Source organism: Ovis aries, chromosome 22 (genome assembly GCF_016772045.2).
Source record: "Ovis aries strain OAR_USU_Benz2616 breed Rambouillet chromosome 22, ARS-UI_Ramb_v3.0, whole genome shotgun sequence".
In the NCBI taxonomy this organism is placed as follows: Eukaryota; Metazoa; Chordata; class Mammalia; order Artiodactyla; family Bovidae; genus Ovis; species Ovis aries.
In genome coordinates, this window is record NC_056075.1 from 16,011,212 (window position 1) to 16,024,533 (window position 13,322).

The 13,322-nt window shown below is 38.4% G+C and overlaps 1 protein-coding gene across 1 annotated transcript in view; it reads left to right on the forward strand.

The window, feature by feature from the left end:
• Positions 1 to 497: 497 nt before the first annotated feature.
• LOC101107056 (cytochrome P450 2C19-like) overlaps positions 498 to 13,322 on the forward strand; it is a 45,767-nt gene continuing 32,942 nt past the window's right edge. Inside the window, exons 1-3 of the mRNA XM_004020051.6 lie at positions 498 to 747; positions 4,063 to 4,225; positions 4,382 to 4,531. Coding sequence (XP_004020100.3) covers positions 580 to 747; positions 4,063 to 4,225; positions 4,382 to 4,531 — 481 coding nt within the window. The 5' untranslated portion in view covers positions 498 to 579. The remainder of the gene's footprint in view (positions 748 to 4,062; positions 4,226 to 4,381; positions 4,532 to 13,322) is intronic.

A 13,322-nucleotide genomic window follows, 5' to 3' on the forward strand; every position in this document is an offset into this window, starting at 1 on the left:
CTATAATTTTCTGTATAGGAAAATAATTTAAAGGATAAAAAGAGTGGATATATGTATATGTACATGTACATGTATATGTACATGTATATGTACTATTCACTTTGCTGTATACTTGAAACTAACATTTGTAAATCAAGTACACTACAATAAACTTGTTTAATTTGGTAATAAATAAATAAATAAAAATGGCGTAGAATATACTGATTGTCTTCAAGTCATAAATTTGCAACTGATCGTTGACTTGAATCCAGAGTTTTGAGCTGTTTTTTGGCATCAAATTATTTATTTCAATGGTTCTCAATCCTGACTACACAATGGAAATTTTTTTTTTAATTATCAAACATGGATCCCAGCCCAGTACAAGTAAATGACAATCTCCAAAGTTATTACTGGACAGAGGGAAAACAAGACTAAAGTACACTTTAATTTTATCTTTATCAGTGGCCAAAGTCTACTCAGAATAGAGTATAAAGTGCATGTGATTGATTGATATCTTTAGTCCTCAGAGAGACCCATATTGAATCAGCAGTGACTTAGATTTCAGGCTCACAGTCGTCTGAGTAAGAAGAGAAGGTGTCAATGGATCTGGCTGTGGTCCTGGTGCTCTGTCTCTCCTGTCTGCTTCTCATCTCACTCTGGAAACAGAGCTCTGGGAAAAGGAAGCTCCCGCCGGGCCCCACTCCTCTCCCGATTCTTGGAAATATCCTACAGTTAGATGTTAAGAACATCAGCAAATCTTTAACCAATGTAAGTAGCCTTTATGCTCCTCCAGGGGCTTGAAAAGGGTAAGTAAACTAAGTCCAGTTTTTTTGCAGGTCAACTATGTTGTCAAATCTTTTTTTTTTTTTCCCAATGTAATTAACCTCCAATTAAAATAAATAAATTTATATTTAAGCCCAGTTTTAAAAGTAATATATATTTCTCTGAGCACATTTTTTTTCTTTTACCTTTTAGTTTGTATTTATTTATTTATTTAAAAAATGTTTATTTTTACTTGATTTTACTTTACAATAGTGCATTGGGTCTTCCTTGCTGTGCACAGCTCTCACTAGTTGTGGCAGATTGGAGCTACTCTCTAGCCGTGGTGCACAGGCTTCTCGTTGTGGTGGCTTCTCTTGTGGAGCATGGGTTTTAGGGCACATGGACTCAGGAGTTGTGGAAAACAGGCTTAGTTGCCCTTTGGCACAAGGAATCTTTCTGCACCAGGGATTGAACTTTCATCAGTGGGTGAATTCTTAACCACTGAAACACCAGGGAAGTCCTGGGCACATTGTTAAAACAGATCAGCAAATTATTCCCTGTAAATTCTGGTATTCCTGTTGCCTTTTCTGACCTGTCATTGTCATAAGTAGAGAAAAGAAGTAATGTGTTTTGTGAGCAGAGAAATAGTTGTCTTTGCACAAGTAATAGAAACAAAATAATAAAGTGGCAAAAGCTGCATGTGTTACTTCCCTTTTTTGTTTCACAGCCTTTCGCTATGATTTGGGACTGAAAGTCAATGGTAAGATTTTTTTGTGATTAGAGATTTCCTTGCAGAAGTCTTTTACTATATAAGCTGTGTGTTTTGTTCAGATGGCCATGAAAATAGAACTTTTCTGAAGAAGGACATTGTGGTTGGTATTAAGGAAATAGCTCTGCATTCAGCACAAGGATGAGTGAATGAGGGAAAGAAGTCACCAGTCAGGGTCCCACTGGGAGCAGAAGCACTCATTTGGATTTTGCAGGAAGCTCCTGTCTGTACCTGGTAAATAATGCAGAATGGAAGATATTGATCCTCCATGAGATATGCATGTCCTGACACTGTCTCTATGATGCTTCCTCCCTGTCTGTCTTAGTGACACCATTGGATCTCAAACTAAGCTGGGCGTTAGAGTTATCTGAATTCATTTTTTAAAATATGGAATTCTGGTATTTATCACAGGGCTGCTGCTGCTAAGTCGCTTCAGTCGTGTCCAACTCTGTGCGACCCCATAGACAGCAGCCCGCCAGGCTCCCCCATCCCTGGGATTCTCCAGGCAAGAATACTGGAGTGGGTTGCCATTTCCTTCTCCAATGCATGAGAATGAAAATTGAAAGTGAAGTCAATCAGTCATGTCCGACTCTTAGCGACCCCATGGACTACAGCCTACCAGGTTCCTCCATCCATGGGATTTTCCAGGCAAGAGTACTGGAGTGGGGTGCCATTGCCTTCTCCACATCACAGGGCTAGGGAATATGAATTCCCATTGGAAGAACCCTGCATGTGGTTCTGAAGCAGCCAGCTAGGTGATGGTTTAAAGGTGGACCTCGGGGATTGATGCCTTGCTCATTAAGGATCAGAAGGTGAATAAGAGTTTCAAATTTAAACCTATGTAGTAGCCATGGGACGCTGGAAAGGAAATGAAATTCCACAGCCTGTTTCCTTATTTATTGTTGTTGTTGTTCAGTTGCTCAGTCGTGTCTGACTCTGTGACCCTGTGGACTGCAGCATGCCAGGCTTCCTTGTCCATCACTATCTGCCAGAGCTTGCTCAAACTCATGTCCATTGAGTCAGTGATGCCATCCAACCATCTTGTCCTCTGTCATCCCCTTCTCCTCCTGCCTGCACTCTTTCCCAGCATCAGGATCTTTTCAAATGAGTCACCTCTTTGCATCAGGTGGCCAAAGCGTTGGAGCTTCATCTTCAGCATCAGTCCTTCTAATGAATATTCAGGGTTGATTTCATTTAGGATTGACTGGTTTGATCTCCTTGCAATCCAAGGTACTCTGAAGAGTCTTCTCCAATGCTACAATTCAAAAGCATCAATTCTTCAGCACTCAGCCTTCTTTAGGGTCCAACTCTCACATCCATACATAACTACTGAAAACACCATAGCTTTGACTAGACAGACTTATGTCATCAGAGTAATGTCTCTGCTTTTTAATAGGCTGTCTTGTTTGGTCATAACTTTTCTTTCAAGGAGCAAGCACATTTTAACTTCATTGCTGCAGTCACCATCTGCAGTGATTTTGGAGCCCAAGAAAATAAAATCTGTCACTGTTTCCATTGTTTTCCCATCTATTTGCCATGAAGTGATGGAACCGGATGCCATGATCTTTGTTTTCTGAATGTTGAGCTTTAAGCCAACTTTTTCACTCTCCTCTTTCACTTTCATCAAGAGGCTCTTTAGTTCCTCTTTGCTTTCTGCCATAAAGGTGGTGTCATCTGCATATCTCAGGTTATTGATATTTCTCCTGACAATCTTGATTCCAGCTTGAGCCTCATCAAGCCCGGCACTTCTCATGATATACTCCTTATTTATAGGCCGGGCAAATAAACCTGCTGAAGGTGCTGATATGAGAATTCATTGTAATCTGGGTACCAGTTACTTGGGCCATTGCCTAGCATAACAGATGGAAATGGAAATGGTAACAATTACCATCATCAGTTCAGTTCAGTTCAGTTCAGTTCAGTCACTCAGTCGTGTCCGACTCTGCAACCCCATGAATCGCAGCATGCCAGGCTTCCCTGTCCATCACCAACTTCCGGAGTTCCCTCAGAGTCACGTCCATTGAGTCAGTGATGCCATCCAGCCATCTCATCCTCTGTTGTCCCCTTCTCCTCCTGTCCCCAATCCCTCCCAGCATCAGAGTCTTTTCCAGTGAGTCAACTCTTCTCATGAGGTGGCCAAAATACTGGAGTTTCCGCTTCAGCATCATTCCCTCCAAAGAAATCCCAGGGCTGATCTCCTTCAGAATGGACTGGTTGGATCTCCTTGCAGACCAAGGGACTCTCAAGAGTCTTCTCCAACACCACAGTTCAAAAGCATCAATTTTTCAGCGCTCAGCTTTCTTCACAGCCCGTCTCTCACATCCATACATGACCACTGGAAAAACCATAGCCTTGACTAAACAGACCTTTGTTGGCAAAGTAATGTCTCTTCTTTTCAATTACCATCATACTTATGCATCAAATTCAGAAATATTTAGGTTGTATGTGGCAGAATGAAAGCATAATAGTAGGATGATAATACATTCTGCCTCAGGCACAATGTAGTTTCAAATATTGACTTCTTTTGTTATTATGTGTACCTCCCTTCACAGCTCTCAAAAGTCTATGGCCCTGTGTTCACTGTGTATTTTGGCATGAAGCCCATCGTGGTCTTGCATGGATATGAAGCAGTGAAAGAAGCCCTGATTGATCTGGGAGAAGAGTTTTCTGGAAGAGGAACATTTCCATTGGCTGAAAGAGCTAATGTAACAAATGGTATGTGTTAAGCATTGGCAGTGGGAGTGGGCAGGATGGAAACAGGAATTTGAAGAGCTCTCCAGCAGAGCTTGGTCCATGTTGGGGGCTGCCAAGTGTCAGCTTCCTTCTCCTTCCCTAGGACCTCCCTCCTAGTTCTATTTCTCCTCCTGGTAGGAATCCTTTTCAGCAATGGGAAGACATGGAAGGAGATGCGGCGCTTCTCCCTCATGACCCTGAGAAATTTCGGGATGGGGAAGAGGAGCATTGAGGACCGAGTTCAAGAGGAAGCCCGCTGCCTGGTGGAGGAGTTGAGAAAAACCAATGGTGAGCAATTCTATGCTCTGATAGCTCTATCTTTAATAGTCTTCTCTGTCTCCAATGATGCCTCTTGGAAGCATTTCAGGATGGGCCACATCTTTCCTATGGGTCATGACTGTCTCCTCCTCATGTGGAGGAGAGAGTGTTTGAAGAAGAGAACCAAGCGGGCTTTTGTGTATCTATGCTTGCTGGGTGTGGACTTCTATGATTACACATACCATGCGGTTACAAAAAGTCATTTATTCATAGTGTCTCTTGAGCCCTGTTTTAATATCAGAAATCACTAAGAATGGTTTTGAATCATTTCATGAAAGAGAGAACAGTGGTTTTCCTGTATCACAAATGTGGTTGTCTGTTTTAGAGCATTTCACCAGGGAATACTTATTAAGTGGACAGGGTGGGAATGACCTCCTCATGCCCTTAGGGAGCATGAAACAAGTGTCATATGTATTTACCTAATTAAACTATATTCTTATATTCTGTCTCACAGACACATCTGAGAGTTATTCCAGGACCCAGGCCTGAAGTTCTGGCCAATAGTTATGTCATCTATGATTTCAGTCCATTAGGAATATCTATCTCAGTGAAGTTCTCCTCAATCATGAGTTCTCTGTAAAGGCATGAGTGCGTGCTAAGTCCCTTTGGTCATGTCCGACACTTTGTGACCTTATGGACTGTAGCCCACTAGGCTCCTCTCCCCATAGGATTCTCCTTGCAAGAATACTGGAGTGTGTTGCTGTCCCCTCCTCCAGGGCATCTTCTTGACTCAGGGATTGAACCCGTGTCTCCCTCTGCAGTCTTCTGCATTGGCAGGCAGGCTCTTTACCATTAGCTCCACCTGGGAAGCCCTCTCTGTAAAGGCAGCACTATTTAAACATATCAGCATCAATGATTTTTGTTACTCAATACTCACTATATTTATATTTTGAAAAAATATATGCTAACATATTCAGCACAATACACCAAACCAAGTGATTAATATGAAATGTTTAACTATATTTCAACCTAATTAATACCTTTTTACCCTGTCTTCTCGAACTAGAATTTGACTCTGTTTTCAGTTTACCAAACTTTGCTCCATCATTATTGGATTTTGATAACAAATTTATGGTAAATATTTACTTCCCACTACCAGGCACAAAGTGTTTGTCACAATGACTCTGATTTTTCAGCTTGTATTACAAATTACACTGTTTTATTTTTTTCTTCAGAATTAAAGTATTTTTATAGTAAACAACATATAACATGAGATCTATCCTCTTAACATATTACTGTGTGCAGGACAGTATTATTAACTATAATCACACAGTGAAAAGTGAAGTCACTCAGTCATGTCCGACTCTTAGCGACCCCATGGAATGTAGCCTACCAGGCTCCTCCATCCATGGGATTTTCCAGGCAAGAATACTGGAGTGGGTTGCCATTCCCTTCTCCAGGAGATCTTCCTGACCCAGGGATTAAACCCAGGTCTCCCACATTGTAGGCAGATGCTTTACCGCCTGAACCACCAGGGAAGTTAATCACACAGTAGCCCTTTAGAACTTTCATCCTTCATGACTGATACTCTCTACCCATCGAACTCTCCATTTCCTTTCCCCGAGGCCCTGCTAACCAGCAATCTACTTTCTATTTCTGTGAGTTTGACTTCTTTGGCTACTTCATTTAAGTGGAATCATGCAACATTGGTCCTTTCATGACTGACTTTTCTATTTAGCAAAATATGCTCATGGGTCATCCACATTGTAGTATGTGACAAGATTTATTTCATGTTTATGACTGAATAGTACTCCACTGTGTGTATTTACATATTTCCTTTTTTTGCTAATTATTAAGGGTATTTAGATTCTTTCCACCCCATGGCTATATCTATTTGAGATCCCAAATCAGTTCAGTTCTTTTGAATATAAACTCATAAATGGGGCTTCTGGTTAATATAGTGATTGTATTGAATATTTCTGTTTTTGAGGAGCTTCCACAGTCAAAATATGAACACAAGGGCTGGTCCAACCACACCATTGGTTATTAATAAGCTGAGACCAGCACAAAACTTAATGATTAGGGATGTTAACATTGTCTTAGATACCTATTGACCAATCTTCTTTATTTTTTTTAATGAACACAAGTTAAAAATATTATATAACTCATTAATGAGGAAATAAGTTACAAGTAGTAACAGAGTGTTCCAACCAGGTTACAGGACAAGGGTGAAAAAGTACAGATTTATTTAGAGTGAAAAAATGTTGATATGAATGTGAAAATGAAGACAAAACTATCTAGGAAAGTCAACTGAATCTCTACAGAACAGAGTTTGTATGTCTAGAGACAAGAATTATTTTGTGTCACTATCTATTGTTGAAAATTGAAAAAGTTGCAAAATATCTCCCGTAGAATTACAGAAGAGTAAACTACCTAGATAGTGCAAAGTTTTCTACTGAACCATACATTTCCCCTACATGGTAGCTGTAACTACACCTACATATCTAGGTTTTTAAAAAGTCAACTACCTGAACGGATGTGGTCTATACTCAATATTTCCCCCCAGGTTCATTGAGATATAATTGATACTGTGTAAGTTTAAAGTATACAATATGTTGATTTTATATACTCATATATTGAAATAGATTACTACCATAGCACTGTCTAGCACCTCCATCAAGTCCCATAATTACCTTTCTTTAGAAAACATATAAAATCTAATGTCTCAGCAATTTTTTGATACGTAATATGGCTATGTTAACTCTATTAATACTGTTGTGCATTAGATTCCCCAGAACTGATTCATTTTCTAACTGGAAATCTGTACTCTTTGAGTAACATCTCCTTATTTCCCCAACCTCCTGCCCCCTAAAAACCATCCTTCTACTCTGTTTCTATGTGTTAGTTTTTTGTTTTTGTTTTTTACATTCCACATATAAGTGATTTCATATAGTATTTATCTTGTCTGTCTTATTTCACTCAGCATAATGTGCCCACGATCCATTCAGTGGTAGCAAATACAAAGATTTACTTCCTCTCATGGATGAATAGTATTCCATTGTGTGTGTATATGTATATATCACTCAAGCGCTGCACTTATAGTGATGTATATACAGTAGACACTTGAACAATGTGGGTTTGAACTCATTGGTCTCCTGATATGTGTATATTTTCCAGTAAGTGTTTGCTACAGTACCACATGATTCATGCTTGGTTGGATCCTGGAACATGTAACTGCAGATGTGGAAGGCCAACTGTAAAGTTGTACATGGACTTTCAACTGTGGCCACGTGGGATGGGGGTCAGTGCTCCATTCCCATGTTGTTCAAGGGTCAGCTCTTTGTGTGTATATTTATTTTTTCTTTATCCATTCAACAGCTGATGGAGACTTAGTTTGTCTCCACATCTTAGATATTGTAAATAATGCTGCAGTAAACATGAAGTATAGAAACCTCTATGATATTCTGTTTTCATTTCATTCAGAAGTAGCAATGCTGGATCATATGGTAGTTTTATTTTTAATATATAGAAGAACTTCCACACTGTTTTACACAGTGACTGTAGAAATTTACATTCACTCCAATAGTGTCATGGTTGAGAACCTTTTATGCACTGTTGGCCATTTGCATGTCTTTTGGCAGATGTCTGTTCAGTTCCTCTGCCCACTTTTAACCAGGTTGCTTTTCTTTTTATTGCATTGTATGAGTTCTCTACATATTTTGGATATTAACCCCTTCTAAGAAATATGGTTTGCAAATATTTTCTCACATTTTGTAGGTTTCCTTTCATACTTATTTTGCTGTGCAGAAAAGCTTTTTACTTTGATGTAGTCCCATTAGTTTACTTTCTTTTTATTGCTTGTGCTTTTGGTGTCACATTTGAAAAATCACATTCCCAAAACCGTTCTCAAGGAGTGTTTTCTCTAAGTTTAATTCTAGTAGTTTTATGCTTTCAGGTCTTCCATTGAAGTCTTTAATCCACTTAAAGTTAACTTTTATGAGTGGTAAAGATAGGGATCTAGTTTCATTATTTTGCATGTGAATTTGTAGTTTTCCTAACACTATTTATTGAAAAGACTATCCTTCTCCACTGAGTATTCTTGGCTCCCTTGTCAAATATTAGTTGATAATATATGTATGGGTTTATTGCTGGGCTCTGAATTCTGTTGCATTGGTTTATGTGTTTGTTTTATGCCAAAACAATATTCTTTTGATATCTTAGCTTTGTATTATGATTTGAAATCAGAAGTTTTAATGTGTTCAGCATTTTCCATTTTTCTTGGAACTTCTTTAGGTATTTGAGGTCTTTTTCTAATTCCATGTGGATTTTTAGAATGATTTTTTTGTATTTCTGTAAGAAATGCCATTAGAATTTGATGAAATTACAATGAATCTTCAGACTGCTTTGGATATTATAGACATAATAGTAGTATTAATACCTCTGATTCATGGACACTAAATAGCTATTCATGCCTTATTTAATTATTTTCATCAGTGTCTTCAAGAGATCAGTATAAACACTTTTATTTCATTGGTTAAATTTATTCTTAAGCATTTTATCATTTTATTGTGAGAAAAATGGGATTGTTTTCTTTATTTCTTTTTCAGACAGTTTGTTTTTAAAGTACAGAAATGCAAATCATTTTTTAATGTTGACTTCATATCCTGCAACTTTACTGAATTCACTGATTAGTTCTAACAGTTTTCAGTAGGGTCTTCAGGGTTTTCCATATATAAGATCATAGCATGTGCAAGAAGACTTTTTTACTTCTTCCTTTTCCTTTATGTGTGTATGCATGCTCAGTCGTGTCTAACTCTACAACCCCAGGGTCTATAACCCATCAGTCTTTTCTGTCCATGGAATTTTCCAAGCAAGAATACTGGAGTGGGTTGCCACTGAGAGACTGCTGTGGCTAGGATTCCAGTACTATATTGAATAGGAGTGGTAAGAATGGGCATTCTTATTGTTCCTGATCCTAGAGGAAAAGCTTTTGATCTGTCACCTCTGAGTACAATGTTAGCTGTGGGGTTGTCATAGATCACTTTCAGTTGTAATGTCTCATTTTTTATGTTGACTTCATATCCTGCAACTTCACTGAATTCACTGATTAGTTCTAAGCTTTTAGTAGGGTCTTTAGGGCTTTCCATACATAATATCATAAGATGTGCAAGCAGACAGTTTTTACTTCTTCCTTTTCCTTTGGACACATTTTATTTCTTTTTGCTGAGAGATGCCTGTGGTATGAACCCCCAGTACTATGTTGAATAAGAGTGGTAAGAGGGGGCAATCTTATATTTTTCCTGATCCTAGAGGAAAAGCTTTAAGACTGTCACCTTTGAGTGTGATTAACTGTAGGTTTGTCATATATCACTTTATTATGTTGAGTAATATAGAAGTGTTTTTATCAAAAAGAATTTCTAATTTTGTCAAATGCTTTTTCTACATCTATTGTGTTGATTTTTGCTTTTCATTTTAATAATGTGGTATATTGCATTGATAAATTTGCATATGTTCAAAAGAGTTTGAGGAGGATTGGCAATGTTTCTAATCCTTAAATGTTTGTGGAATTCACCAGTGAAACCATCTGGTTCTAGGCTTTTTTTGTTGTTGTTGGGTTTTGATTACTGATTTGACAACTTATCATTTTTGGTTTGTGAGATTTTCTGTTTCGTCATGATTCAGTCCTAACAGCTTGTCTATCCATTTCTGCTATGCTATACAATTTGTTGACATCATAGTAGTTGCTTCAACATTTTTTGTATTTCTGTGGTATGAGTTGTAATGTTTCATCTTCACTTTTGATTGTTTTTCATTTGAATTTTCTCTTTTTTAATTAAAAAATTTTAAATAGCATTTGTTATTTTGAGTGAGACTTTCTTGTACACCTTTTCATCCATTTATTTATTTGTTGTGTTTTGGCTGCGTGGCCTGTGGGATCTTTGTTCCCTGACCAGGGATCAAACACATGCCCCCTGTATTGGAAGTGCAGTCTCAACCATTGGACTGCCACGGAAGTCCCTGCCTTCTCTCTCTCTCTCTGTCTTTTTTAGATAATCTAGGTAAAGGTTTGTCAGTTTATCTTTGAATTTCTATGCTAGAGGTAATGGTGGTTTATGCACCACCTCTACATTACTGTATTATTCTGGATTCGTCTATATATTTACCTATATCAGCAGGCTTTATACTTTTGCATTTTTGTGTTGCTGTTCTGTGCCCCATTGTTTCAACTTTAATGACACATTTTAGCATTTCTTGTAAGACATGTCTAGTGGTGATGAACACCTTCAGCTTCTATTTGTCCTTTTTGGAGAATTGTTTTGCCAGATATGTTAAGAGTTTTCTTGGTTGACAATTTTTTTTTCTTTTTGCTTTATCATTCCACTCATTTCTGGCCTCCAACATCTCTGCTTAGAAACCTGTTGTTAGTCGTATGATGCTTCTGTTGTAAGAGACAAATCACTATTTCCTTGCTGCTATCACACTTCTCTCTTTATCTTTGACTTTTGACAATTTGATTACAATATCTTTCAATGTGGATTCTTTTGTTCATCCTAGTTAGAGTGTGTTGGCCTTCTAGAATCCGAGTGTCAGTTTTTCCCCTGATATGGAAAATTTTTGCTACTATTTCTTCAAATAAGCTTTCTGTCCCTTTCTGTCTCTCTTCCCCATAATATGCATATTGATATAGTTATTGGTATTCTCTAAGTTCCTTAGGATTTCTTCATTCTTTTTCATATTTTCCCCTTTTGATCTTCTGATTAAATAATATTAGCATGGGCTTAGTTACTCTGAGCCATATGGGATCTTAGTTTCCCAACTGGGAATGGAACCCATGTCTCCTGCATGTGAAGGTGGATTCTTAACCATTGGACTTCCAAGGACATCCTTGTTTGATTCTTTTTTGTGTTTTGTCTCTTTGTTGACAGTCTCATTTTGTTCATGAATCATCCTCTTGAACTGATGAAGCATCTTTATCACATTTTTAAAAATTATTTGTTCATATAAGTAATATCTCCATTTCTTTAGGGTCAGTTTCTAGATATTTATTTTCTACCTTTGAGCCATGTTTCCTGCTTCTTTTTGTGTTTTGTGACTTCATGTTAAAATCCAGGATTTTGAAAGAAAAAAAAAAAAAAGCCAACCTTCCCACTCTTTTTTTTTCTTAAATGGGTAGTTCACAGCTCATTCTGCCTTCTTTTTTAATTATTTAAATTTAATTAATTTATTTTAAATTGGAGGATAATTGCTTTACATTATTGTGGCCCAGTCTTTATATGAGGCAAAATTCTCACAAGGTATCTTCGCTAGGCATTCTGGGGGCCTCTGAAATCTTTTCCTTTTGAAAATGAAGATGCAGCTTCTCTGGCCTTGAATGTAGAATTTCACAATTAGTGAAGCTTGCCAAATTCATTTCAGGTAATCTCTTGTTCCCTTTGTTTTCTGTCTGAAGCAAGTTCCCCCTTAGTACCCTGAATCAGATGAGACAGATACCATTCCTTTGGGTAGCCCTGCAAAAAGCCAGAGCACCAGGAGCAAGCTCTACTCCTCTCCCAACCCCTTCAAGAAGAATCCTGAAGTGGTTCACCTTCTCTAGATTGTGTCAAGCCATGCTGGCCACAGCAAACCACTATCCTCACTTTCCAGAACAAAGCTAGTGGAGGTGATGGAATACCAGTTGAGCTGTTTCAAATCCTGAAAGATGATGCTGTGAAAGTGCTGCACTCAATATGCCAGCAAATTTGGAAAACTCAGCAGTGGTCACAGGACTGGAAAAGGTCAGTTTTCATTCCAATCCCAAAGAAAGGAAATGCCAAAGAATGCTCAAACTACCGCACAATTTCACTCATCTCACATGCTAGTAAAGTAATGCTCAAAATTCTCCAAGCCAGGCTTCAGCAATACGTGAACCGTGAACTCCCTGATGTTCAAGCTGGTTTTAGAAAAGGCAGAGGAACCAGAGATCAAATTGCCAACATCTGCTGGATCATTGAAAAAGCAAGAGAGTTCAAAAAAAAAAAAAAAAAAGATCTATTTCTGCTTTCTTGACTATGCCAAAGCCTTTGACTGTGTGGATCACAACGAACTGGAAAATTCTGAAAGAGATGGGAATACCAGACCACTTGACACGCCTCTTCAGAAACCCGTATGCAGGTCAGGAAGCAACAGTTAGAACTGGACATGGAACAACAGACTGGTTCCAAATAGGAAAAGGAATATGTCAAGGCTGTATACTGTCACCCTGCTTATTTAACTTCTATGCAGAGTACATCATGAGAAACGCTGGCCTGGAAGAAACACAAGCTGAAATCAAGTTTGCTGGGAGATATATCAATAACCTCAGATATGCAGATGATACCACCCTTATGGCAGAAAGTGAAGAGGAACTCAAAAGCCTCTTGATGAAAGTGAAAGAGGAGAGTGAAAAAAATTGGCTTAAAGCTCAACATTCAGAAAACAAAGATCATGGCATCTGGTCCATCACATTATGGAAATAGATGGGGAAACAGTGGAAACAGTGTCAGATTTTATTTTGGCGGGGGAGGGGGGGGCTCCAAAACCACTGCAGATGGTGATTGCAGCCATGAAATTAAAAGACGCTTACTCCTTGGAAGAAAAGTTAGGACCAACCTAGATAGCATATTAAAAAGCAGAGACATTACTTTGCCAACAAAGGTCCGTCTAGTCAAGGCTATGGTTTTTCCTGTGGTCATGTATGGATGTGAAAGTTGGACTGTGAAGAAGGCTGAGCGCCAAAGAATTGATGCTTTTGAACTGTGGTGTTGGAGAAGACTCTTGAGAGTCCCTTGGACTGCAAGGAGAT